This window comes from Oncorhynchus keta, chromosome 34, assembly GCF_023373465.1.
Source record: "Oncorhynchus keta strain PuntledgeMale-10-30-2019 chromosome 34, Oket_V2, whole genome shotgun sequence".
Taxonomy (NCBI): Eukaryota; Metazoa; Chordata; class Actinopteri; order Salmoniformes; family Salmonidae; genus Oncorhynchus; species Oncorhynchus keta.
Genome location: NC_068454.1, coordinates 22,756,115 through 22,783,864, shown reverse-complemented (window position 1 = coordinate 22,783,864; position 27,750 = coordinate 22,756,115). Strand labels below are relative to the sequence as shown.

At 42.7% G+C, this 27,750-nt stretch overlaps 1 protein-coding gene across 1 annotated transcript in view; it reads right to left on the bottom strand.

The window, feature by feature from the left end:
- LOC118366834 (ephrin type-A receptor 6-like) overlaps window positions 1-27,750 on the bottom strand; it is a 298,784-nt gene that overhangs the window by 253,481 nt on the left and 17,553 nt on the right. The window contains exon 2 of the mRNA XM_052493450.1: window positions 26,649-26,713. Coding sequence (XP_052349410.1) covers window positions 26,649-26,713 — 65 coding nt within the window. The remainder of the gene's footprint in view (window positions 1-26,648; window positions 26,714-27,750) is intronic.

The following is a 27,750-nucleotide window of genomic DNA, read 5'->3' as shown; positions in this document are numbered from 1 at the left end:
TCTCTGCCTCTAACCCTATTACAGTGGCTGAGTCACTGGCTTACTGGTGCTCTTTCATGCCGTCCCCGAGTGGGCTGAGTCACTGATGTGATCTTCCTGTCTGGGTTGGCGCCCCCCTGGGCTGTGCCATGGCGGAATTCTTTGTGGGCTATACTCGGCCTTGTCTCAGGATGGTAAGTTGGTGGTTGAAGATATCCCTCTAGTGGTGTGGGGGCTGTGCTTTGGCAAAGTGGGTGGGGTTATATCCTTTCTGTTTGGCCCTGTCCGGGGGTATCATCGGATGGAGCCACAGTGTCTCCTGACCCCTCCTGTCTCAGCCTCCGGTATTTATGCTGCAGTAGTTTATGTGTTGGGGGGGCTAGGGTCAGTTTGTTATATCTGGAGTACTACTCCTGTCTTATCCGGTGTCCTGTGTGAATTTAAGTATGCTCTCTCTCTTTCTCTCTTTCTTTCTTTCTCTCTCTCGGAGGACCTGAGCCCTAGGACCATGCCTCAGGACTACCTGGCATGATGACTCCTTGCTGTCCCCAGTCCACCTGGCTGTGCTGCTGCTCCAGTTTCAACTGTTCTGCCTGTGATTATAATTATTTGACCATGCTGGTCATTTATGAACATTTGAACATCTTGGCCATGTTCTGTTATAATCTCCACCCGGCACAGCCAGAAGAGGACTGGCCACCCCACATAGCCTGGTTCCTCTCTAGGTTTCTTCCTAGGTTTTGGCCTTTCTAGGGAGTTTTTCCTAGCCACCGTGCTTCTACACCTGCATTGCTTGCTGTTTAGGGTTTTAGGCTGGGTTTCTGTACAGCACTTTGAGATATCAGCTGATGTACGAAGGGCTATATAAATACATTTGATTTGATTTGATTTGTAAGAGGAAGAGAAGGGGATATGGAGGAAGGGCATCCTTCACTTGTCCTGACTCTGAGTGGAATGTGACACCCTCTCTCCGTCTGAACCCTCCTCTGTCCCCGTCCTGAATAAACTACATTTGTTCCTCTCCTCCATTTGCATCTCTCCATTCCTCATAGAATCTACATATTCCTCTCACTACCGCCACAGTGATACTGCCAAAACCCTGTCAGAGCCTGTCCCACTGCCTGACACACACGCACGCACGCACGCACGCACGCACGCACGCACGCACGCACACACACACACACACACACACACACACACACACACACACACACACACACACAGCCCTTGCCATCAGTGTGGTGGTACAGTAGGGGAGTGTATTAGGAGCTGGCCCGGTGAGTCCCTGACAAGAAATGAGCCAATTAAGTCTTCCCGTGGCTCAGCTTAGAGCTGCTTATGGCAGAGGTCACATACACAACGCACGCACACACCGTGCACACAAACCATGCACAAGCACCACACACACACACCCACCACGCACACACTCACAGGCAAAGGTCAGATGAAGCCAGTAACACGCTAAATAATTCCTAACATTTTATCTTCCATCTCCGTAGGGGGCAGCAGCAAAACCAGCCATCAATTCAACTCAGATATGCTACCTCAGTACGTTTATCTAAGGCATGGAATAATACCCATACCCTCTCATTCTCTCTCCTTCAGCTGGTAATGGCATGGAGAAGACGGCTTGGAGATAAGCCCACGGTAAAGTAATTGTAATGAATGACCCTGATGAAATATTGTAATGGTAGATTAAGACTCGGGAGTGAGAGGAGTTGTGAAGGCGTAGTGTGTCTGTGTGTGACGATTCTGTTGCCTATCGTCCCTCTCACAGACTAACCTTCTCCCCACCACGGGCACGCTGACTGTCTCCACATGCAGATAAATCCTCTAAACGTTCCCAAATGGACATTCTGCTATGTATTGTGTGTGTGTTCAGACACACACACACTGATTTGTTCAGGGCTTTATCTAGATTACTCAGTGTTGGTCTGGAACACAATAACACAATAACCCGGCTGGGTATTATCATGTCGCATCATCACTACACAGCATAATAACACTGTCTGTAACACTGGGGAGTCTGTCTGGCTAGCTGATGAAAGGGAAGGCCACTGAAAACATGCAGAAAATGGAAAATATCAGGAACAGAGTTACCGAGATTTCCCGTCCAAACCCAGTCCCTTTTCCCGGGATCAATAAATGTGAGAAACCGGTCAATTATAATAAATAATTCCCATGAACAGCATGACGTTAAATGGAACTGTTAAATTATATTCAATGTCCAAATCTGTCTTCTCTGGGACCATGGCCTACTCTGCTATCTGAATGATCAATCATCAACACTCAGGGTGAGGACAGACAGCGCATCTCAGCATGGAGCGCAGTTCGCAATGCATGTATCATCTCATCATGGAAACTTATTTTCCTGTGAAAATTAGGACTACATTTTCTGCAGCATAGCCTACGCTACAATAATAGAAGGACTGAATGCGTGTCTAATTAATACATCGCCATCTGGGTTTCTGTCACGCCCTGACCTTAGAGAGCCTTTTTATGTCTCTATTTTGGTTTGGTCAGGGTGTGATTTGGGTGGGCATTCTATGTTCCATTTTCTATGTTTTTGTATTTCTTTGTTTTGGCCGGGTATGGTTCTCAATCAGGGACAGCTGTCTATCGTTGTCTCTGATTGGGAACCATACTTAGGCAGCCCTTTTTCCCACCTGTGTTTGTGTGTAGTTAACTTTGTTTGAGGCATTGTGCCCTGTAAGTTTCAGGGTTGTTTTTGCGTTTGCGTTTGTTGTTTTGTTGGCGTCATTTTTATAATTAAAGGAAAATGTACGCGCTGCACCTTGGTCCGCTTCTTTCGACAGCTGTGACACTAAGCCCAAACCAGATATGATGGTGTATCGCAGCAGAATGCTGTGGTAGCCATGCTGGTTAAGTGTGCCTTGAATTCAAAATAAATCATTGACAGTGTCACCCGCAAAGCACCCCCACACCATAACACCTCCTCCTCCATGCTGGGAACCATTCCAGTGTTTAATTGCTATATTGTAATTACTTCGCCACCGTGGCCTATTTATTTCCTTAACTTACCTCATTTGCACTCACTGTATATGTTCTTTACTGTATGTTCTTTATTTATTTTTTATTTTACCTTTATTTAACCAGGCAAGTCAGTTAAGAACATATTCTTATTTTCAATGACGGCCTGGGAACAGTGGGTTAACTGCCTGTTCAGGGGCAGAACGACAGATTTGTACCTTGTCAGCTCAGGGGTTTGAACTCACAACCTTCCGGTTACTAGTCCAACGCTCTAACCACTAGGCTACGCTGCCGCCCCGTTCTACTGTATTATTGACTGTTTGTTTTGTTTATTCCATGTGTAACTCTATGTTGTTGTATGTGTCGAATTGCTACGCTTTATCTTGGCCAGGTCACAGTTGCAAAATAATGTTAAATAAAGGTGAAATTTAAAAATTAAAATTAAAAACTACACATGCATTCACCTACTCCGTTAACCTACTCTGTGTCTCACAAAGACACAGTGGTTGCAACCACAAATCTCAAATTTGGAGTCATCAGACCAAAGGACAGATTTCCACCGGGTATAATGCCCATTGCTCATGTTTCTTGGCTGAAGCAAGTCTTTTCAACAATTTTGGTGTCCTTTAGTAGTGGTTTCAATTCGACCATGAAGGCCTGAATTCACGCAGCCTCCTCTGAACAGTTGATGTTGAGGTGCGTCTGTTACTTGAACTCTGTGAAGCATTTATTTGGGTGGCAATTTCTGAGGCTGTTAACTCTAATGAAGTTACCCTCTGCAGCAGAGCTAACTCTGGGTCCTTTCCTGTAGTGGTCCTCATGAGAGCCAGTTTCATCATAGCGCTTGATATTTTCCGGATCGACTGGTCTTCATGTCTTAAAGTAATGATGGACTGTCATTTCTCTTTGCTTATTTGAGCTGTTCTTGCCATAATATGGACTTGGTCTTTTACCAAATAGGGCTATCTTCTGTATACCACCCCTACCTTGTCACAACACAACTGATTGTCTCAAACACATTAAGAAGCAAAGAAATTCCACAAATGAACTTTTAACAAGGCACACCTTTTAATTCAAATGCATTCCAGGTGACTACATCATGAAGCTGGTTGAGAGAATGCCAAGAGTGTGAAAAGCTGTCATCAAGGCAAAGAGTGGCTATTTTGAAGAATCACAAATATATAACATAGTTTTATTTGTTTAACACTTTTTTGGTTACTTTATGATTCCATATGTGTTATTTCATAGTTTTGTCTTCACTATTATTCTACAATGTAGAAAATAGAACAAATTAAGAAAAACCCTTGAATGAGTAGATGTGTGCAAACATTTGACTGGTACTGTATAACATAGTTGAACATTTATGTACAGGTTCACCTTGGGTTGTGGACAATAAAAGGCCACTCTAAAATGTGCAGTTTTGTCACACAACACAATGCCACATATGTCTCAAGTTTTGATGGAGATTTCAATTGGCATGCTGACTGCAGGAATGTCCACCAGAGCTGTTGCCAGAGAATTTAATGTCCATTTCTCTAACATAAGCCACTCCACGTCATTTAAGAGAATTTGGCATTACGTCCAACTGGCCTTACAACCGCAGACCTCGTGTAACCACCCCAGCCCAGTACCTCCACATTCGGCTTCTTCATCTGCAGGATTGTCTGAGACCATTCATCCAAACAGCTGATGAAACTCTGGTTTTGCACAATCAAAGAATTTCTGTCAGCAATCAAACCAACTCAGGGAAGCTAATCTGTGTGCTCGTCGTCCTCACCAGGGTCTTGACCTGACTGCAGTTCGGTGTCGTAATCGACTTTGGTGGGCAAATGCTCACCTTCGATGGCCACTGGCACCCTGGAATCGTGTGCTATTCATGGTTGAATCCCGGGTTTGTATCGGGCAGATGGTAGACAGCGTGTATGGCGTCATGTGGGCGACCGGTTTGCTGATATGAACAGAGTGCCCCATGGTGGCAGAGTGGTATGGGCAGGCATAAGCTACCAACAACTAACACAATTTCATTTTATCGATGTCAATTTGAATGCACAGAGAGGCATGTTTGGGATGCTCTGGATTGACGTGTATGACAGGGTGTTCCAGTTCACCGATAGATTAGGGCCTAATGAATTTATTTAAATTGACTGATTTCTTTATATGAACTGTAACTTCTTTGTAATTGCGTTTACATGTTTGTTTTGTGTAGATGTCCCTAGCCTGCCTCATGTAGGTAATAAATTCAATGCAGTAAGTGTTATATTTAGCAAATAAATGATGGGTTATGCATAAGCTTCTAACTTATAGCGTCTGTCAGATGGCCTCTCTCCTTAAAAAAACACCCCTTAGCTCTTGCTGTCCCATGAAAAGCTACACTAGAATAGCTTGCTTGACATTTGTTTAAGCATTTCTTATACTAATAGACTATTCGAAGAGGGATGCAAGCTCTTGTTTGCTTAATGTTAAATACAGCAGCCAATAGAACTCACAGTCAATAGAACTCAAGCATGTCATTACAATGATGAAGATAAGGACAACAAAACATATTTCATTTAACTGTTGAAAGGAATGAAGCAACAATAGAGAGAGAAAGAGGAGGTAGGTTAATATGCACGTCGCACAACATTAGGGGAAATATTATGAAAGGTAGCCTATATATGCATCTGCCTACTAATTACAAGAACAAAAAATGTATTATATTTCAAAATTAAAATAACATTTGCTCGCCTATAATTGTAACTTTGTATGCTACATGTCCTGCACCAGCATCACGTTTTCTTCCAGCTCCATGGTTTGAACGAGTCCATATAATACAGTTTAATACAGTACAGTAATAGACTACAGTCCACACTCAGAAAGGTTAGGATACTGGAGCTTGTTTCATTTATTTACCCAAGAGAGCATAGATGCATCTATGGGCTTTGTTTTTTTGTTGTTGTGCGTAATGTGATGTAGCCTATACAGTACAGGCCAGGGTTCCCCAATTGGCGGTCCTCAGCCCGAATTTGATTTTTAAAAATTCATTAAAAAAACAGCAGCCTTTCGGTTACTGGCCCAACGCTCTTAACCACTAGGCTACCTAGTGAGCAAGGTTTGAGAAATTATTATGTTTCAGTCAAATATTATATCTGCTTCTTGCAGTCAATTTGCAGTCTACAAATGATTTGTAATTATGTTCCGGCCCTCCGACCATCCACTCAGCCCTCCATCAGTGGCTGAATATAGTTGATGATCCCTGTCATCAACTATATTCTATGTATCGGATAATCGCACAATCATTTGGGCTTTTTGGGGTTTGGGATCATAATATGTATTTAATATATGGATCATCAGACTCAGGTAACATCAGGTTTGACGTTTCATGCTGATCAAAGCCCTAATAAAACCCAGACATATTTATATGCTTTATAATGCTTTTGAATGACTCTTCCGTTTTGGGGGGAAATACCAGGTTACCCGGGAGAAAAGTGATTTATTCTCAGGATGGAACATTTGTAAAATACAGGGAAAATATTCAACCCTAACAATAACTTCCCCTCAATTACAGGCAGGCCGACATCTCCATAGGGAACCAGGGAATGATGGCGTTTCTTCACTGTACAGTGTTACCAAGGTGGTTCAGGGAAACCATGCTCACATGATGAGTAGCCTTGCCTGAGACCGAAAGACTTATGTTAGACATTTACATTTGAGTAATTTAGTCGCTCTTATCCAGAGCAATTTAGTTAATGTATTCTTGGTGAAACAACCAAATATCAAAGTCATATTAAGTACATTTTTGTTCAATAAAGTAGTTATCAGCAAAGTCCGTGCTAGTAGGAAAAAGTCAAGAGTGAGTGTTAGTTCCTGTGGTAATGCCTATAGGCTTTAGCTCAGTGGGCTATCAAAGTCTTATGGGGCACAGACCACCAGGCAGTGTTGTGTAAACTCAGTTACATAACCCTGTCTTTCTCCCCTCCAGACAAGTCTCCCTACCTCCCTGTTACAGTAGAGCCTGTCTAACAAGAGCTGTAAATGGGATTAGTGCTTCTCTTTATGAGAGTCAACCATCCTTCTTTGAGATCCACCTGGCCGGTTAAAGCTGTATTAGAAAGGTGGTTAGCAGAAACAAAGGAAAACATTAAGCTTTTTAATCCCTTGAAGCTGCTTTACGTAATTTAATAAATAAACAGAAACTGTGTCTCTAGCTCCACTCCAGGGAAATGACTCATGGATGTTTCAGCATTGTCTATCTATCTGCCTGACTGCCTGCCTGCCTGACTGCCTGCCCGCCTGCCTGACTGCCTGCCCGCCTGCCTGCCCGCCTGCCTGCTGGGGCTGAGAGGGGCTTATTGTGGAGCAGGCAGACAACATATCAGACATACTATACCCTCTTCTCACCTGTCTTTTCCAATGTCTCCTCTTCTCTCTCCTCCGGTCCTATATGTTCACCCTCTCCTCTTCGTTTACCCTCTCCCCTTCTCCACCCTCCCCTCACCTCCCCTCGCCGCCCCTCCCTTCTTTCCCCCTCTCCTCCCCTCCCCTTCCCTGTCCTCCCAACCCCTCTCCTCTCTGCCCTTCTCCTTCCCTCTCCTCTCCTACCACCCCCCCCTCATATTTTGCTGGTAATGTCTATTTCTAGACTCTGTAAGCTAATTGAACAAATACATTCATCTTCTACATATACTTTTCCTGTGGGATAATTCAAAAACCCTGATTTTCTGTACATTTGAAGCAGAATAAGCCGCTAATAATTAAAGTGCCAGTAATAACTGTAGTGGGATGTCCACTAACAAGGCTGGATCTCTGCTACAGGATGTAAATATAGTTCTGCAGTCACCCAGTGTGTGTGTGTGTGTGTGTCTATCAGTGTGTGTGTGTGTGTGTGTGTGTGTGTGTGTGTGTGTGTGTGTGTGTGTGTGTGTGTGTGTGTGTGTGTGTGTGTGTGTGTGTGTGTGTGTGTGTGTGTGTGTGTGTGTGTGTGTGTGTGTGTGTGTGTGTACGTGTGTGTGTGTGTGTGTGTGTGTGTGTGTGTGTGTGTGTGTGTGTGTGTGTGTGTGTGTGTGTGTGTGTGTGTGTGTGTGTGTGTGTGTGTGTGTGTGTGTGTGTGTGTGTGTGTGTGTGTGTGTGTGTGTGTGTGTGTCTGTGAAGCCTGGATGACGCCTGTTCATTAGCCAGAGTATTCCAGTGATGGGGGACTGCTGAGATACATTTAATTATTCATTGAGAGAAGCTGTCTCACACTGAGCCTAGGACAAATGTAAAAAATATTCCCAGGTAGCCTTGATAATCACGCCAAACATGCCCGTAGCAGTGAATTAACCACAGTTTTGGTCTGATTTCCTATGTGCTACACATGCTTATGTTGTCAAGCTGGGTGCTATATAAGCAACACTACAGTGTGCTTCCACTGACAGCTAAATCAGTTTCCTATGCTGCCTGCACCCCAACGAGAGTAAAGCCCCTTCACACTCAGGTCTGGAATAGAAAAGGCTACAAAACAATCCCCACCCAGCAGTAGCAGGGAATCAGCTGAGCCCATATTAGGGATGGGCCTGAGTAATGTTGTACTCAAACGGACATCAAAGCTCCATCGTTAACCAGTGCTAAATATTTTTTTAAATACTGTAAAAGAATTTGGTGGAATGTGCTTTGTGTCTGCCCAAAGACAACGTTCATTTGCTTTGACTCTAGTATTCCATTTGTACGGGGCACAAGAAAACATAAACCAAGCCAAGCATCACATAGTTCTTCTCCCTGAATTCCCTTTCGCCCACCGCATCTCATTCACTCAATTGCGGGTTACACACGCATGCTGAGTGCGCACCCAGGCTCCCGTTAGGCATACATAAATAAATGCCTATAAAAACGTATTAAACTGATGGGATACACGAGCTACCTTCCTTGCCAAATGACGACAGTTTTATCACAAATTCAAAATGGACTCTGGTTGACTGAAGTAGGAAAATACGTGTTCCAACAACAAGCTGCAGTTTTGGAATAATTGCGTCCTGTCTTATTTTCCGCTCATGCTACTTTGCTAACTGCTAGTGACATTTACAATTGGTTAGGCTAAAGCCCCCCCTAAATAAAGACAATATTCCACTGAAAATATAAAGAAACATTATTTTGATAAAGAATAATTAAGCATATGCCAACTCACCAAACAGATTTCGTGTCTATAATTCATCACCATGTAGTGTTCAATGTGGAATTGTTGATCTATTTAGAAAATTGCAAAGAACCGGTAGAATAAACTACACGGAACAAAAATATAAACTTAACATGCACCAATTTCAAAGATTTTACTGAGTTACAGTTCATATAAGGAAATCAAGGAGAAATGCTCACAAACAGAGACGCAACCAATTAGTGCACACTTGAAAACATATTCTGTTCTATTTTATTCTGTTCTATTACGTCATGTGTTTTACTATAAAATAGGTGTCTTGACTGTGAAAAGGTGTCTTGACTGTCTTGTCTGCTAAATTAAAGGAACAAAGCTATGCCATTGCACAGTCATAGGCTTCTTTCTACAAGCAAGCACCACTGCTGAGGTTACTGCATTTTGAAGATTGTTTTCCACAATATAATATAACCATTTGATATTACGGTTTCAATAAAGGCACTTAAATGGCACTTGATTTTTTTATGGACTGAAAATACATGTTCAGTGCATTTGGTAAGAAATCAGAGCCTTGACTTTTTCCACATTTTGTTACGTTACAGCCTTATTCTAAAATGGATTAAATGGTTTTTCCCCCCTCATCACTCTACACACAATACCCCATAATGACAAAGCAAAAATTGGTTTTTAGATTTTTTTGTCAATTCATATAAAATTAAAAACAGAAATATTACATTTATATAGGTATTCAGACCCTTTACGCAGTAATTTGTTGAAGCATCTTTGGCAGCGATTACAGCCTAGAGTCTTTTTGGGTATCATGCTACAAGCTTGTCATCTGAATTTGGGGAGTTTCTCCCACTCTTCTCTGCAGATCCTCTCAAGCTCTGTCAGGTTGGGTGGGAAGTGTCGCTGCACAGCTATTTTAGATCTTTCCAGAGAATTTGGATTAGATTCAAGTCCGGGCTCTGGCTGCGCAAGTCAATGACGGGGCGGCAGGGTAGCCTAGTGGTTGGAGTGTTGGACTACTAACCGGAAGGTTGCAAGTTCAAACCCCCGAGCTGACAAGGTACAAATCTGTCATTCTGCCCCTGAACAGACAGCTAACCCACTGATCCTAGGCCGTCATTGAAAATAAGAATTTGTTCTTAACTGACTTGCCTAGTTAAATAAAGGTTAAAAAAAGACATTCAGATAGATCCAAAGCTCTCTGGAGCAGGTTTTCATCAAGGATCTCTCTGTACTTTACTTTTTTAAAAACTTTTTTCTGCTAAATGGCATATATTATTATTATTATTATTACTTTACTCCGTTAATCTTTCCCTTGATCCTAACTAGACTTCCAGTCCCTGCCACTGAAAAACATCCCCACAGCATGATGCTGCCACCACCATGCTTCACAGTAGGGATGGTGCCAGGTTTCCTCCAGACGTAACGCTTGGAATTCAGGCCAAAGAGTTCGATCTTGGTTTCATCAGATCAGAGAGTTTCTCATGGTTTGCGAGTCTTTACGAAAACTCCAAGGGGGCTGTCATGTGCCTTTTACTGAGGAGTGGCTTCCATCTGGCCAATCTACCATAAAGACCTGATTGGTGGAGTGTTGCAGAGATGGTTGTCCTTCTGGAAGGTTTTACCATCTCCACTGAGGAACTTGAGCTCTGTCAGAGTGACCATCAGGTTCTTGGTCACGTCTCTGACCAAGCCCTTCTTCCCTGATTGCTCAGTTTGGCCAGGTGGCCAGCTCTAGGAAGAGTATTGGTGGTTCCAAACTTCTTCCATTTAAGAATGATTGAGGCCACTGTGTTCTTGGGAACCTTCAATACTGCAGACATGTTTGTACCCTTCCCCAAATCTGTGCATCGACACAATCCAATCTCGGAGCTCTAAGGATAATTCCTTAGACCTCATGGCTTGGTTTTTGCTCTGATATGCATTGTCAATGGTGGGACCTTATATAGACAGGTGTGTGCCTTACCAAATCATGTCCAATCAATTGAATTTACCACAGGAGGACTCCAATCAAGTTGTAGAAGCATCTCAAGGATGATCAATGGAAACAGGATGCACCTGTGCTCAATTTTCGAGTCTCATAACAAAGGGTCTGAAGAAATAGGTATTTCAGTTTTTTATTTTTTATACATTTGCAAATTTCTAAAAATGTGTTTTCACTTTGTCATTATGGGGTATTGTGTGTAGATTGATCCATTTTAGAATAAGGCTATAATGTAACAAAATGTGGATAAGTCAAGGGGACTGAATACTTTCGGAATGCACTGTATATGTGCACATTTTGCAAGTTGGATTTTCTATTTGTAATAGTTATCCTAAATTAGTTATTGTTGAGCACTGTTGTCATGTAGATAAATGTGCACATGTTTTTTTTCCAGTGCATGCTTTTTCTTTATTTAGTTGAGTATTGAAACATTAAAAACATGTAAAATGTCCATCCCTTGGCCATATCTCTCACGCCTTCACGCCACAGGCTGTTCACCAACAGGATTGGCCTGGATAATCTTTTTCACCACTCTCTAAAGGAAACAACACGATAGATACTTGGCTAAGCTTGTTTTCTATAGTAGAGAATAATACCACCACCTAAACCTCTTGAATGACAGGGCAAAATGTTGATTTCTGTCTAAATAGACATACCCAAATGTAATTGTGTTTCATTAGATGCCCATAAATAATATCTGGTAATGTTGCATAGATTTAGAAAGGTCTGGAACTCACTTGTCTGGGACAAATGGTTATAAATTGCTGAGGTGAACTCCCTTTGGAAATAGAGCTTGAAATGACTGAAATGCTTACTAAATATAATAACAATCAAATTATAAACAACTTACTCTAAGATTTCCCCTTTCTTATAACTAAAATACATACAGTTGAAGTCGGAAGTTTACATACACTTAGGTTGGAGTCATTAAAACTAATTTTTCAACCACTCCACAAATGTCTTGTTAAAACTTCTTATGGCTTAGATCCCGCTAACGGGATCGATATGACAACAGCCAGTGAAAGTGCAGGGCACCAAATTCAACATAAAACTCATAATTACAATTCATCAAACATACAAGTATGTTACACCATTTTAAAGATAAACTTGTTGTTAATCCCACCACAGTGTCCGATTTCAAAAAGGCTTGACGATTACACCAGACGATTATGTTAGGTCTGCACCTTGTCACAGAAAAACACAGTAATTTTTCCAGCCACAGAGAGGAGTCACAAAAAGCAGAAATAGAGCTCAAATTAATCACCAACCTTTGATGATCTTCATCAGATGACACTCACAGGACTTAATGTTACACAATACATGTATGTTTTGTTTGATAAAGTTCATATTTATATCCCAAAATTTCAGTTTACATTGGCACGTTACGTTCAGTAATGTTTTGCTTCCAAAACATCCAGTGATTTTGCAGAGCCACATCAATTTACAGAAATACTCATCATAAATGTTGATGAAAATACAAGTGTTATGCATGGAACTTTAGATAAACTTCTCCTTAATGCAACCGCTGTGTCAGATTTACAAAAAGCTTTACCGAAAAAGCACACCATGCAATAATCTGAGTTCAGCGCTCAGACAACAAAACAAGCCATGCAGATATCCACCATGTTGTGGAGTCATCAGAAGTCAGAAATAGCATTATAAATATTCACTTACCTTTGATGATCTTCATCAGAATGCACTCCCAGGAATCCCAGTTCCACAATAAATGTTTAAATTGTCCTATAAAGTCCATAATTTATGTCCAAATACCGCCTTTTGGTTTGTGCGTTTAGTACACAATCAAACTCACGACGTGAAAGTCCAGGCGAAAGTTCAGACGAAAAGTCATATTACAGTTCGTAGAAACATGTCAAACGAAGTATAGAATCAATCTTTAGGATGTTTTTATCATAAATCTTCAATAATGTTTCACCCAGAGAATTCCTTTGTCTGTAGAAATACAATGTAACAGAGCTAACTCTCACGTGAGCACGCGTGATCAGCTCATGCCACTCTGGCAGACCTCTGACTCATTCAGCTCTCATTCCCCCCTCCTTCACAGTAGAAGCATAAAACAAGGTTCAAAAGACTGATGACATCTAGTGGAAGCCTTAGGAAGTGCAATATGACCCCATGGACATTGTATTTTCGATAGGCAATGACTTGAAAAACTACAAACCTCAGATTTCCCACTTCCTGGTTGGATTTCTTCTCAGGTTTTTGCCTGCCATATGAGTTCTGTTATACTCACAGACATCATTGAAACAATTTTTGAAACGTTTGAATGAGTGTTTTCTATCCATATCTACTAATTATATGCATATATTAGCAACTGGGCCTGAGTAGCAGGCAGTTTACTCTGGGCACCTTATTCATCCAAGCTACTCAATACTGCCCCTAGCCATAAGAAGTTAACAAACTATAGTTTTGGCAAGTCGGTTAGGACATCTACTTTGGGCATGACACAAGTAATTTTTCCAACAATTGTTTACAGGCAGATTATTTCACTTATAATTCACTGTATCACAATTCCAGTGGGCCAGAAGTTGGCATACACTAAGTTGACTGTGCCTTTGAACAGCTTGGAAAATTCCAGAAAATGATGTCATGGCTTTAGAAGCCACTGATAGGCTAATTGACATCATTTGAGTCAATTGGAGGTGTACCTGTGGATGTATTTCAAGGCCTACCTTCAAACTCAGTGCCTCTTTGCTTGGGAATCATGGGAAAATCAAAAGAAATCAGCCAAGACCTCCAAATTTTATTTGTAGACAAGTTTGGTTCATCATTGGGAGCAATTTCCAAACGCCTGAAGGTACCAGGTTCATCTGTACAAACAATAGTACGCAAGTTTAAACACCATGGGACCACGCAGCCGTCACACCACTCAAGAAGGAGACGCATTCATTCTGTCTCCTAGAGATTAACGTACTTTGGTGTGAAAAGTGCAAATCAATCCCAAAACAACAGCAAAGGACCTTGTGAAGATGATGGAGGAAAGAGGTAAAAAAGTATCTATATCCACAGTAAAACGAGTCCTATATCGACATAACCTGAAAGGCTGCTCAGCAAGGAAGAAGCCACTGGTCCAAATCCCACCATAAAAAAGCCAGACTACAGTTTGCAACTGCACATGGGGACAAAGATTGTACTTTTAGGCGAAATGTCCTCTGGTCTGATGAAACAAAAAATAGAACTGTTTGGCCATAATGACCATTGTTATGTTTGGAGGAAAAAGGGGGAGGCTTGCAAGCCAAAGAACACCATCCCAACTGTGAAGCACGGGGGTGCTTTGTTGCAGGATGGACTGGTGCACTTCACAAAATAGATGGCATCATGAGTTGGAAAATTCTGTGGATATATTGAAACAACATCTCAAGACATCAGTCAGGAAGTTAAAGCTTGGTCACAAATGAGTCTTCCAAATGTACAATGACCCAAGCATACTTCCAACGTTGTGGCAAAATGGCTTAAAGACAACAAAGTCAAGGTATTGGAGTGGCCATCACAAAGTCCTGACCTCAATCTTATAGAACATTTGTGGACAGAACTGAAAAGCGTGTGCGAGCAAGGAGGCCTACAAACCTGACTCAGTTACACCAGCTCTGTCAGTAGGAATGGGACTAAATTCACCCAACTTATTGTGGGAAGCTTGAGGAAGGCTACCCGAAACGTTTGACCCAAGTTAAACAATTTAAAGGCAATGCTACCAAATACTAATTGAGTGTATGTAAACTTCTGACCCACTGGGAATGTGATGAAAGAAATCATTCTCTCTACTATTATTCTTACATTTCACATTCTTAAAATAGTGGTGATCCTAATTGACCTAAGACAGGGAATTTGTACTAGGATTAAATGTCATGAATTGTGAAAAACTGAGTTTAAATGTATTTGACTAAGGTCTATGTAAACTTCTGACTTCAACTGTATGATCATACTTGTGCACTACAATATTAGCACTATTTATGACAGAGAATTATCCTAAATGTCCACGGAGTGGCGTAGAGACACATTTAAAATATGTGCAGGTTCGGTACAACTCCTGCTTTAAGCATGAAGTGGTTTAATCCGTCTGTGACAGAAAAAGTGCTATTGTATCAATTCTATGACATTATTTCATATTTTTTCATGTTGAAAGCTCTAAATCTGGCTGAGAATATCACATCAAGATTAAACTACTATTGTTGCATCTGCTAGACTCCCGTTTCATATGCACTATTGCAAGCTGTGAGTTTCACAGGCACAGGAAATCGTTCCTTTGTCTGCATAGGCCAGAAAATGTGACACGTCACTCCCTATGCAAATGTTGGGTCTGAAACCTGACACTGAAACCTGAGATGAGGCTTTCTGGCACAGAACCCTACAACGTTCACAGAGCACTTTGTACACCAAAATGTCAGTCAGAACTGGTCCAGAAACACTCAAAATCCCCCATATAGGGAACTTAACATCTAAGAGGTTGGCTGTATTTATGTTCACAACTTTTTACTGTGTCAGAAAAATGCAGTTTATGGATAGCATATTCATATTTCGATCCAGAATGGCTATACATAGGCCTATACTGCAGGTCTGAGACAGAGTGTGAAAGTGAGTTATTGAAGATGTTTTTTCACTACAACTACACAACAACAAGGGTATGACATACCACCTTTAAAAGACTTAAAACTCATCAAAAAGCAAGTATGGCCATCCTGTAGCATGTAGAGACAGAGATAGTTCTAACAGGTCTGCTTTACCATGCTCTATAATGTCCTGGTATGATAGCAGATGTAAGCTAGCTGCTGCCAACCTGCCATGCTCAGATATCTGACTGTGTCTAATAGACAGGGGATTGGCTGCTCTCTTCTACCAGGTAGCAAGGGATTCAGACTATTGTACTGCCCTCTAGACCTCCCTCCAGACCTCCCTTTTTCCCTCCTTCCCTCTAGACCTCCCTTCTTCCCTCCAAACCTCCCTCTAGACCTCCCTCCTTCCCTCCAGACCTACTTCCTCCCCTCTAGACCTCCTTCTAGACCTCCCTTCTTCCCTTCTTCCCTCCAGACCTCCCTCCTTCCCTCCAGACCTCCCTCTAGACCTCCTTCTTGACCTCCCTCTAGACCTCCCACCTTCCCTCCAGGCCTCCCTCCTTCCCTCCAGACCTACTTCCTCCCCTCCAGACCTCCCTCTTTCCCTTCCTCCTTCCCTCTAGACCTCCCTCCTTCCCTCCAGACCTCCCTCCTTCCCTCCAGACATCACACCAGACCTCCCTCCTTCCCTCCAGACCTCCCTCCTTCCCACTAGACCTCCCTCCAGAACTCCCTCTTTCCCTCTAGACCTCCCTCCAGACCTCCCTCCCTCCAGACCTCCTCCAGACCTCCCTCCCTCCCTCTCGCCGTCTGCAACTCTCACCTTGCCGTGGTAAATATTCATAGGCAAACTAGTTTCCTGGCCGAGCAAAGGATGAGAAAGGAAGAGGAGAGGAGGGAGAGGAAGAGGAGTGGATAGGAGATGAGGGAGAGGAAGAGGAAAGGAGGGAGAGGAGAGGGTTTGACAGCTTAATCATGGAGTCAGAGCTGCAGACAGGACAGGACTTCTCTCTCTGCTGCCTCTGGCTGTCACAACCACCTACATGATGTAATCACCTCTCCTCTCCTGACATCCAGCAGACAGAGCAGAGAGAGAACAGACAGGGCCTTGGAGATTAGAGGTTGACCGATTAATCGGAATGGCCGATTAATTAGGGCTGATTTCAAGTTTTCATAACAATCGGAAATTGGTATTTTTGGGCACCGATTTGGCCGAATTATAATTTTTTTTTTACACCTTTATTTAATCTTTATTTAACTAGGCAAGTCAGTTAAGAACACATTCGTATTTTCAATGACAGCCTAGGAACAGTGGGTTAACTGCCTCGTTCAGGGACAGAACAACAGATTTTCACCTTGTCAGCTCGGGGGATGCAATCTTGCAAATTTACAGTTAACTAGTCCAACGCTATAACGACCTGCCTCTCTCTCGTTGCACTCCACAAGGAGACTGACTGCCTGTTACGCGAATGCAGTAAGTCAATGTAAGTTGCTACCTAGCATTAAACTTATTGTAACGTTCGTTGTTGAGAGAAAGAGAGGAGGACCAAGGTGCAGCGTGGTAAGTATTCATATTCTCTTTTAATGAACACAAGTACTCGAACAAAGCAACAAAACACGAGAACGAAACGAAAACAGTCCTGAACGGTGAAATACAAACACAGAACAGAAAATAAACACCCACGAAACACAAGTGGGAAAAGGCTACCTAAGTATGATTCTCAATCAGAGACAACTAACGACACCTGCCTCTGATTGAGAACCATACCAGGCCAAACGCAAAAACACAACATAGAAAACGGAACATAGACAACCCACCCAACTCACGCCCTGACCATACTAAAACAAAGACATAACAAATGAACTAAGGTCAGAACGTGACACTTAAACAATCAATCAATCATAATCACTAGTTAACTACACATGGTTGATGATATTACTAGATATTATCTAGCGTGTCCTGAGTTGCATATAATCTGACTGAGCATACAAGCATAGAAGTATCTAAGTATCTAACTGAGCGGTGGTAGGCAGAAGCAGGCGAGTAAACATTAATTCAAACAGCACTTTCTTTGCGTTTTGCTAGCAGCTCTTCGTTGTGCGTCAAGAATTGCGCTGTTTATGACTTCAAGCCTATCAACTCCCGAGATGAGGCTGGTGTAATCGAAGTGAAATAGCTAGCTAGTTAAAGCGCGCTAATAGCATTTCAAACGTCACTCGCTCTGAGCCTTGGAGTGGTTGTTTCCCTTGCTCTGCATGGGTAACACTGCTTCTAGGGTGGCTGTTGTCGTTGTGTTCCTGGTTTGAGCCCAGGGAGGAGCGAGGAGAGGGACGGAAGCTATACTGTTACACTGGAAATACTAAAGTGCCTATAAGAACATCTAATAGTCAAAGGTTAATGAAATACAAATGGATAGATGGAAATAGTCCTATAATTCCTATAATAACTACAACCTAAAACTTCTTACCTGGGAATATTGAAGACTCATGTTAAAAGGAACCACCAGCTTTCATATGTTCTCATGTTCTGAGCAAGGAACTTAAAAGTTAGCTTTCTTACATTGCACATATTGCACTTTTACTTTCTTCTCCAACACTTTGTTTTTGCATTATTTAAACAAAATTGAACATGTTTCATTATTTATTTGAGTCTAAATTGATTTTATTGATGTATTATATTAAGTTAAAATCAGTGTTAATTCAGTATTGTTGTAATTGTCATTATTACAAATAACATTGTAAAAACAATTGTCCAATTAATCGGTATCTGCTTTTTTGGCCCTCCAATAATCGGTATCGGCATTGAAAAATAATATAATAATAATAATATATGCCATTTAGCAGACGCTTTTATCCAAAGCGACTTACAGTCATGTGTGCATACATTCTACGTATGAAAAATCATAATCGGTCGACCTCTAATGGAGATACACAGAGGTATAGACTACAGACAGACAGGACCATAGAGATACACAGAGGTATAGATTAGACCAGATAGCACAATAGAGCTACAGCGTGGTACAGACTAGAGACAGACAGTGCCACATAGATACACTGAGCTATAGATTAGGGACAGGGCCACAGAGATACACTAAGCTATAGATTAGGGACAGACAGGGCCATAGAGATACACTGAGCTATAGATTAGGGACAGACAGGGCCATAGAGATACACTGAGCTATAGATTAGGGACAGACAGGGCCATAGAGATACACTGAGCTATAGATTAGGGGCAGACAGGGCCACAGAGATACACTAAACTATAGATTATAGACAGACAGGGCCACAGAGATACACTGAGCTATAGATTAGGGACAGACAGGGCCATAGAGATACACTGAGCTATAGATTAGGGACAGACAGGGCCATAGAGATACACTGAGCTATAGATTAGGGACAGACAGGGCCATAGAGATACACTGAGCTATAGATTAGGGACAGGGCCATAGAGATACACTGAGCTATAGATTAGGGACAGACAGGGCCATAGAGATACACTGAGCTATAGATTAGGGACAGGGCCATATAGATACACTGAGCTATAGATTAGGGACAGTCAGGGCCACATAGATACACTCAGCTATAGATTAGGGACAGTCAGGGCCACATAGATACACTGAGCTATAGATTAGGGACAGTCAGGGCCATATAGATACACTGAGCTATAGATTAGGGACAGTCAGGGCCATATAGATACACTGAGCTATAGATTAGGGACAGTCAGGGCCACATAGATACACTGAGCTATAGATTAGGGACAGTCAGGGCCACATAGATACAATGTGCTATAGATTAGGGACAGTCAGGGCCACATAGATACACAGAGAGGTAAAGAAGATAGAGACAGGGTGGTAGACAGAAACACAGAGAAAATGTTTCAGAGAGGTAAAGAAGATAGAGACAGGGTGGTAGACATAGAAAGACGGAGAGAATGATTCAGAGAGGTAAAGAAGATAGAGACAGGGTGGTAGACATAGAAACACAGAGAGAATGTTTCAGAGAGGTAAAGAAGATAGAGACAGGGTGGTAGACATAGAAACACAGAGAGAATGTTTCAGAGAGGTAAAGAAGATAGAGACAGGGTGGTAGACATAGAAACACAGAGAGAATGTTTCAGAGAGGTAAAGAAAGTGAAAGCCTCAGAAATACAGAGGCAGAAATGGGATCCGCCAGACGAAAGGCTGGTATAGAGGGGAGAGGCTATAAAGACAGAGGGAGGAGGTTAGGGCAGGGGTGTCAAACTCATTTTCCCCGCAAGCCGCATTTATTCTTCATGGAGGTCCAGAGAGCCGGATTTAAAATGTATTACATTTTCTTTATCCATCGCTTTTGGAATTTTGAATCCTCCCTGACTGTCTAGCTTTCATTCGATGACTGTTAGCAAGCTGGACAGAGTGAAGAGACTATAAATGTAGGCCATTGTCATTTCTGCACAGTTTCCATTAGGTTTTAGCCATTTCAATGTCGATTGAAAAAATGTCATTCAATTTAATTTTTTTACTCAAACCACCTGCCGGCGGATTAAATGGGCTAATGTTCGTTAGAGAGAAGTTATTAAAGAGCTACTGGGATGAAGGGAGAGGTTCGAGAGTTCACTTATAGAGCTACTGGGAAACAGTTTGTCAAGAGGTAATCTGAACAGTCTTCCAGTATGAACAGACAGTCATCCACTCTATTCACACACAGCCACATCATGTTAGACCCAGCCGTGCTCGTACCAGACATCCCAAATACAGACCTAGGTCTTCCAGTATGAATGGACAGTCATCCACTCTATTCACACACAGCCACATCATGTTAGACCCAGCCGTGCTCGTACCAGACATCCCAAATACAGACCTAGGTCTTCCAGTATGAACGGACAGTCATCCACTCTATTCACACACAGGCACATCATGTTAGACCCAGCCGTGCTCGTACCAGACATCCCAAATACAGACCTAGGTCTTCCAGTATGAACGGACAGTCATCCACTCTATTCACACACAGCCACGTCATGTTAGACCCAGTCGTGCTCGTATCAGACATCCCAAATTGAATCCAAATCGTTTCTTTTCACTCACATTGAAAGAGTCTATTATAACTTTCTATGGCCCTTTAGTATTGAGCGAAGTTGGGAATTGAAAAAAAGCTGTGAGATAGGTTCCTCAGAGACCAGTGCTATCTCACTCAGTTCTATACTTTTTCTCTCTAGAGGTCTTGAAATACAACAGAGCTGAGAACACCCACACACACAGCTTTGTTTTCATGAAATTTTAGGACCTTTTGGAGTGTAAAAATGTTTGACCATTAAATATCCTATTTTCCCTAACCCTAAACCTAACCCAAACCCTAGCTCTTAACCTATCCCTAATCTTAACCCCCCAAAACCTAAACCTAACCATAACCATAACAATAAGCCTAACCCTAAACCCCTAAACCTAACCCTTACCCTTAAAATAACATTTGAACAAATTCTGGACACACACACACACACACACACACACACACACACACACACACACACACACACACACACACACACACACACACACACACACACACACACACACACACACACACACACACACACACACACACCAGGATATGGACAGACAGTGGCAAGTGAAATTGAAGGACTTTCAAGTACTTTTTCAAGCACTAATATTTATTTTCATGTAACATCAATTTGTAATAGGTCCTATTATGCAATTATTTCTGGTCACCAACAGATGGCAGTATATTGCCACAACCTCATGAAAATACAAACAACTAACGTACCAATCAAATCAAATCAAATCACATGTTATTGGTCACATACACTTATTTAGCAGATGTTATTACGGGTGTAGCGAAATGCTTGTCTTCCTAGCTCCAACAGTGAAGTAGTATCTAACAATTCACAACAATACACACAAATCTCAAAATAAGAAATGTATAAATATTATGACGAGCAATGTCAGAGTGGCATTGACTAGAATACAGTATATACATATGAAATTAGTAAAACATTATGTAAACATTATTAGAGTGACCAGTGTTCCATTATTAAAGTGAACCGTGATTCCATGTCTATGTACGTAGGGAAGCAGCCTCTAAGGTGCAGGGTTGGGTAACTGGGTGGTAGCTGGCTAGTGATGGATATTTAACAGTCTGATGGCCTTGAGATAGAAGCTGTTTTTCAGTCTCTCTGTCACAGCTTTGATGCACCGTCACTGACCTTGCCTTTTGGTTGTTGTCCTTGATCATTTTTTGGGCATTCCTGTGACATCAGGTGCTGTAGGTGTCCTGGAGGGCAGGAAGTGTGCCCCTGGTGATGCATTGGGCAGACCTCACTACCCTCTGGAGAGCCCTGCAGTTGCGGACGGTGCAGTTGCCGTACCAGGCGGCGATACAGCCCGACAGGATGTTCTCAGTGGTGCATCTGTCAATGTTTGTGAGGATCTTAGGGGCCAAGCCAAATTTCTTCAGCCTCCTGAGGTTGAAGAGGCACTCTTGGGCTTTCTTCACCACACTGTCTGTGTGGGTGGACCATTTCAGATTGTCAGTGATGTGTACAGTACGCCGAGGAACTTGAAGCTTTTCACCCTCTCCACTGTGGTCCTGTCGATGTTCTACTCAATAATACATGTTTCACTACTTATTTACTAAATACATGAGTGTTAAGTCTAAGACTGATGATGTTGACTGATTTCCTTATATGAACTGTAACTCAGTACAATCTTTGAAATTGTCCCGGGTTTGGGAACCACTGTACAACGTTAGCTTCTAATTTCATCCTTCTAGCCAGCTAGTTATAGCGAGCTACCTGGCTAATGTTTACCTGGCGCCGACAAAGATGGTCACCTCGCTTCACGTTCTTAGGAAACTATGCAGTATTTTGTTTTTAAATGTATTATTTCTTACACTGTTACCCCAGGAAATCTTAAGTCTTATTACATACACTATTGGATATAACAGCAACGTCAACTTACCAACATTACGACCAGGAATACGACTTTCCCGAAGCGGAGCCTCTGTTTGGACCACCACCCAGGACAATGGGTCGGGTCCCAGTAGGCGACCAAAAACAACGGCGCCCGCAGAGTGGGCAGATGGAGCAGTCTTCTGGTCAGGCTCCGTAGACGGGCACATGCTCACTGCTCCCAAGTACACTACTCGCCAATGTCTAGTCTCTTGACAACAAGGTAGACGAAATCCGAGAAAGGGTTGCCTTCCAGAGAGACATCAGAGATTGTAACATTCTCTGTTTCACGGAAACATGGCTCACTCGGGATATCAGAGTTGGTACAGCCACCCGGTTTCTTCACTCATCGCGCCGACAGAAACAAACATCTTTCTGGTAAGAAGCAGGGCAGGGGTGTATGCCTTATGATTAACGAGATGTGGTGTGATCATAACAACATACAGGAACTCAAGTACGTTTGTTCACTTGATCTAGAATTCCTTACAATCAAATGCCGACCGCATTATCTACCAAGATTCGATTATAATCACAGCAGTGTATATCCCCCCCAAGCAGAAACCTCAACGGCTCTGAAAGATCTTCTTTGGACTCTATGTAAACTGGAAACTACATATCCTGAGGCTGCATTTATTGTAGCTGGGGATTTTAACAAGGCTAATCTGAAAACAAGGCTCCCTAAATTTTATCAGCATATCGAATGCGCGACCCGGGCTGGCAGCATTCTGGATCATTGCAACTTCCGCGACGCATACAAAGCCCTCCCCCATCCTCCTTTTGTAAAATAGACTCCTTGCTCCCAGTCTATAGACAGAAACTAAAACGGGAAACACCCGTGCTCAGGTCTGTTCAACGCTGGTCCGACCAAAATGATTCCACGCTTCAAGATTGCTTCGATCACGTGGACTGGAATATGGTCCGGATAGCCTCAGACAACAACATTGATGTATACGCTGATTCGGTGAGTGAGTTTATTAGCAAGTGCATCGGTGATGTTGTACCCACGGTGACTATTTAAACCTTCCCCAAAAAGAAACCGTGGATTGATGGCAGCATTAGCGCAAAACTGAAAGTGCGAACCACTGCTTTTAATCATGGCAAGGCGACTGGAAACATGAGCAAATACAAACAGTGTAGCTAATCCCTCCGCAAGGCAATCAAACAAGCTAAGCGTCAGTATAGAGACAAAGTAGAGTCGCAATTTAAAGGCTCAGACATGAGACGTATTTGTCAGGGTCTACAGTCAATCATGGATTACAAAAATAAAACCAGCCCTGTCGCAGATACCGATGTCTTGCTCCCAGACAAACTAAACAACTTCTTTGCTCGCTTTGAGGACAATACAGTGCCACTGACACGGCCCGCTTCCAAAACCTATGGGCGCTCCTTCACCGCAGCCGACGTGAGTACAACATTTAAATGTGTTAACCCTCACAAGGCTGCCGGCCCAGACGGCATCCCGAGCCACGTCCTCAGAGCATGTGCAGACCAGCTGGCTGGTGTGTCTACGGACATATTCAATCAATCCTTATCGCAGTCTGCTGTTCCCACATGCTTCAAGAGGGCAACCATTGTTCCTATTCCCAAGAAAGCTAAAGTAACTGACCTAAACAACTATCGCCGAGTAGCACTCAATTCCATCATCATGAAGTGCTTTGAGAGACTAGTCAAGGGTCATATCACCTCCACCCTACCTGACACCCTAGACCCACTCCAATTTGCTTACCGCCCCAATAGGTCCACAGGCGACGCAATCGCAATCACACTGCACACTGCCCTAACCCATCTGGACAAGAGGAATACGTATGTAAGAATGCTATTCATCGATTACAGCTCAACATTTAACACCATAGTACCCTGGGTACCCTGGGTCTCGAACCCGCCCTGTGCAACTGGGTCCTGGACTTTTTGACGGGCTGCCCCAGGCGGTGAGGATAGGAAACAACATCTCCACTCCGCTGATCCTCAACCCTGGGGCTCCACAAGGGTGCGCTCTCAGCCCCCTGTTCACCCATAACTGCGTGGCAAAGCATACCTCCATACTCAATCAAGTTTGCAGACAAAACAATGGTAGGCTTGATTACCAACAACGATGAGAAGGCCTACAGGGAGGAGATGAGGTTCCTCGGAGTGTGGTGTCATGAAAGTAACCTCACACTCAACGTCAACAAAACAAAGGAGATGATCATTGACTTCAGGAAACAGCAGAGGGAGCACCTCCAATCCACATCGATGGGAGAGTAGTGGAGAAGGTGGAAAGTTTTAAGTTCCTCGGCGTACACATCACTGACAGACTGAAATGGTTCACCCCACACAGTGTTGAACACAGGCAGGTTGCGCCTCTTCAACCTCAGGAGGCTGAAGAAATTCGGCTTGTCACCAAAAACACTCACAAACTTTTACAGATGCACAATCGAGAGCATCCTGTCGGGCTGTATCACCGCCTGGTACGGCAACTTCTCCGCCCACAACCATAAGGATAAACAGAGGGTAGTGAGGTCTGCACAACGCATCACCGGGGGAAAACTACCTGCCCTCCAGGACACCTACACCACCCGATGTCACAGGAAGGCCAAAAAGATCATCAAGGACAACAACCACCCGAGCCACTGCCTGTTCACCACTCTATCATCCAGAAGGTGAGGTCCGTACAGGTGCATCAAAGCTGGAATCGAGAGACTGAAAAACAGCTTCTATCTCAAGGCCATCAGACTGTTAAACAGCCATCACTAACATTGAGTGGCTGCTGCCAACATACTGACTCAACTCCAGCCACTCTAATAATGAAAAAATGGATGTAATAAATGTATCACTAGACACTTTAAACAATGCCACTTTATATAATGTTTACATACCCTACATTACTCATCTCATATGCATATACTGTACTCTATACCATCTACTGCATCTTGCCTATGCCGTTCGGCCATCGCTCATCCATATATTTATATGTACATATTCTTATTCATTCCTTTACACTTGTGTGTGTATAAGGTAGTTGTTGTGAATTTGTTAGATTACTTGTTAGATATTGCTACATGGCCGGAACTAGCAGCACAAGCATTTTGCTACACTCGCATTAACATCTGGTAACCATGTGTATGTGACCAATTAAATTGGATTTGATTTGAGCCCTTAAGCTACCTAGCTAGCTAGACATCTGACTGAAATATCAGCATCTTTAATAGCTGTGCACTCATTTTCCGAGAGTCTGTTGACACGGCAGGAGTAGAGATGTTAAAAGAATTCCCACTGTCAGCGGCGTCTCTCTGATGGTTGCTATTGTAGGTCTGTGCTGAGGTAGTTCGTTTTACCTCTCGTCTTTTGTCTTGGGCAGAGATTCCCGTTGGACAGAGTGGTAAAATGAATGCGCTGCTAACAAAGCAAATCCGGGGGAGCAGACGAACATAACAAGCATACATGAATCATTCATGATTACACTCATTCGCAGAGGTAGGTCAAATCAAATCAAATCAAATGTTATTTGTCATAGGTGAGATAAATACTCAGATGAATAAGCTTTCTCAGTGTTGATCAACACTGGGAACGCAATATGTAGGTAAACGATAATTAACAAAATGGTGAGTAAATGCTATTTCACAAAGATAAAGCAGTGTAAACAGCGCTGACGTGCGTTTAACCTCCACTACATCCCTAGTTGGGTCTGGCAAATCCCATTCATAAACATCAATATCCTGCCAGGCAGGTTGAATCTACATTTGCCAGGCATTTTTGCTATCGATATGATGTTTGGCGGCACCTAATCAGTCAGTTCTGTACCTGTCTGGCTGAGTGGCAGTGTGGGTGGAATGAGCGAGCTCGCCTGGCATCCAGAGTGCCAAACACGTGAGGAAAGTATTCTAGTACTTGAATTTCAGAGTGCCAAATTACTTTAAGCACCTCAAGCACCTTGTGCGAACCCTGTCACACACACACACACACACACACACACACACACACACACACACACACACACCACACACACACACACACACACACACACACACACACACACACACACACACACACACACACACACACACACACACACACACACATACACTCTCTTACCCCATTCATGGGATAGGTATTCCATCCCAGCTCTCCCAAAACAGAGGTGGTGTCCAGCAGTACCACTGAAACAGAATAGGAGAGAGAAACATAACTATTAGCATAATGTTGATATACATAGATCACTGTTTCCGCCTCAGTAATTGAAATATAGCACATAAATATTCTCATTTAAACTCATCTTAACAAAAATGAGTTTTTCACCCAGATGAATATTTGTGGTGGGTCCATTTCAGTAAAGCATTATTTCAGAGCTGAAGAGCACAATTTAGGCCTGATAGATTGCAGTCAGATTGCTGTCAACAGTCTCTCTCTCTCTCTCTCTCTCTCTCTCTCTCTCTCTCTCTCTCTCTCTCTCTCTCTCTCTCTCTCTCTCTCTCTCTCTCTCTCTCTCTCTCTCTCTCTCTCTCTCTCTCTCTCTCTCTCTCTCTCTCTCTCTCTCTCTCTCTCTCTCTCTCTCTCTCTCTCTCTCTCTCTCTCTCTCTCTCTCTCTCTCTCTCTCTCTCTCTCTCTCTCTCTCTCTCTCTCTCTCTCTCTCTCTCTCTCTCTCTCCCATTCAATGTCACTCAGACAATAAGGGCTTCTTGTTTGTCCCCAGAGTTTGCTTGCAGCACCAGATAATAAGATTACAAATACCCGTCCCTCCGTCCTAAACCATTTCAGTGTAATATCCGGCTATTTATTGTGAATGGGTCTCTGTAATTCATGTACACTATGCATACAGTAGCATGCAAATTGTATAGACAGTTGAGAGGATTCTGATAGATTGCGTTGATAGCTTTGACTGTAATAGGAAAACATGTCATTGACCTTCTGATATAAAATCCATTGAAATACCAGTAACTTTATTAGTGAAAAGTGATTCATCTTTATATACTTGTTGATTTTAACCGAGTGGAATTTCACTCCCAGTACTTTTCAGGGTTTTCCTATTGAGGCTTATCACTTAGTCAATATTCCAAGTTCACTGCTCCCAGGCAGCAGCATCGTGAACTTGAGTCTGTCAAAATATTATAGTTCTAAAAACATCTTTCCATCGCTGTCTCTCTCAAGGACAGAAAGCTAAATAATTCAGGATCAGAATGTCATTAGGCAAACTTCA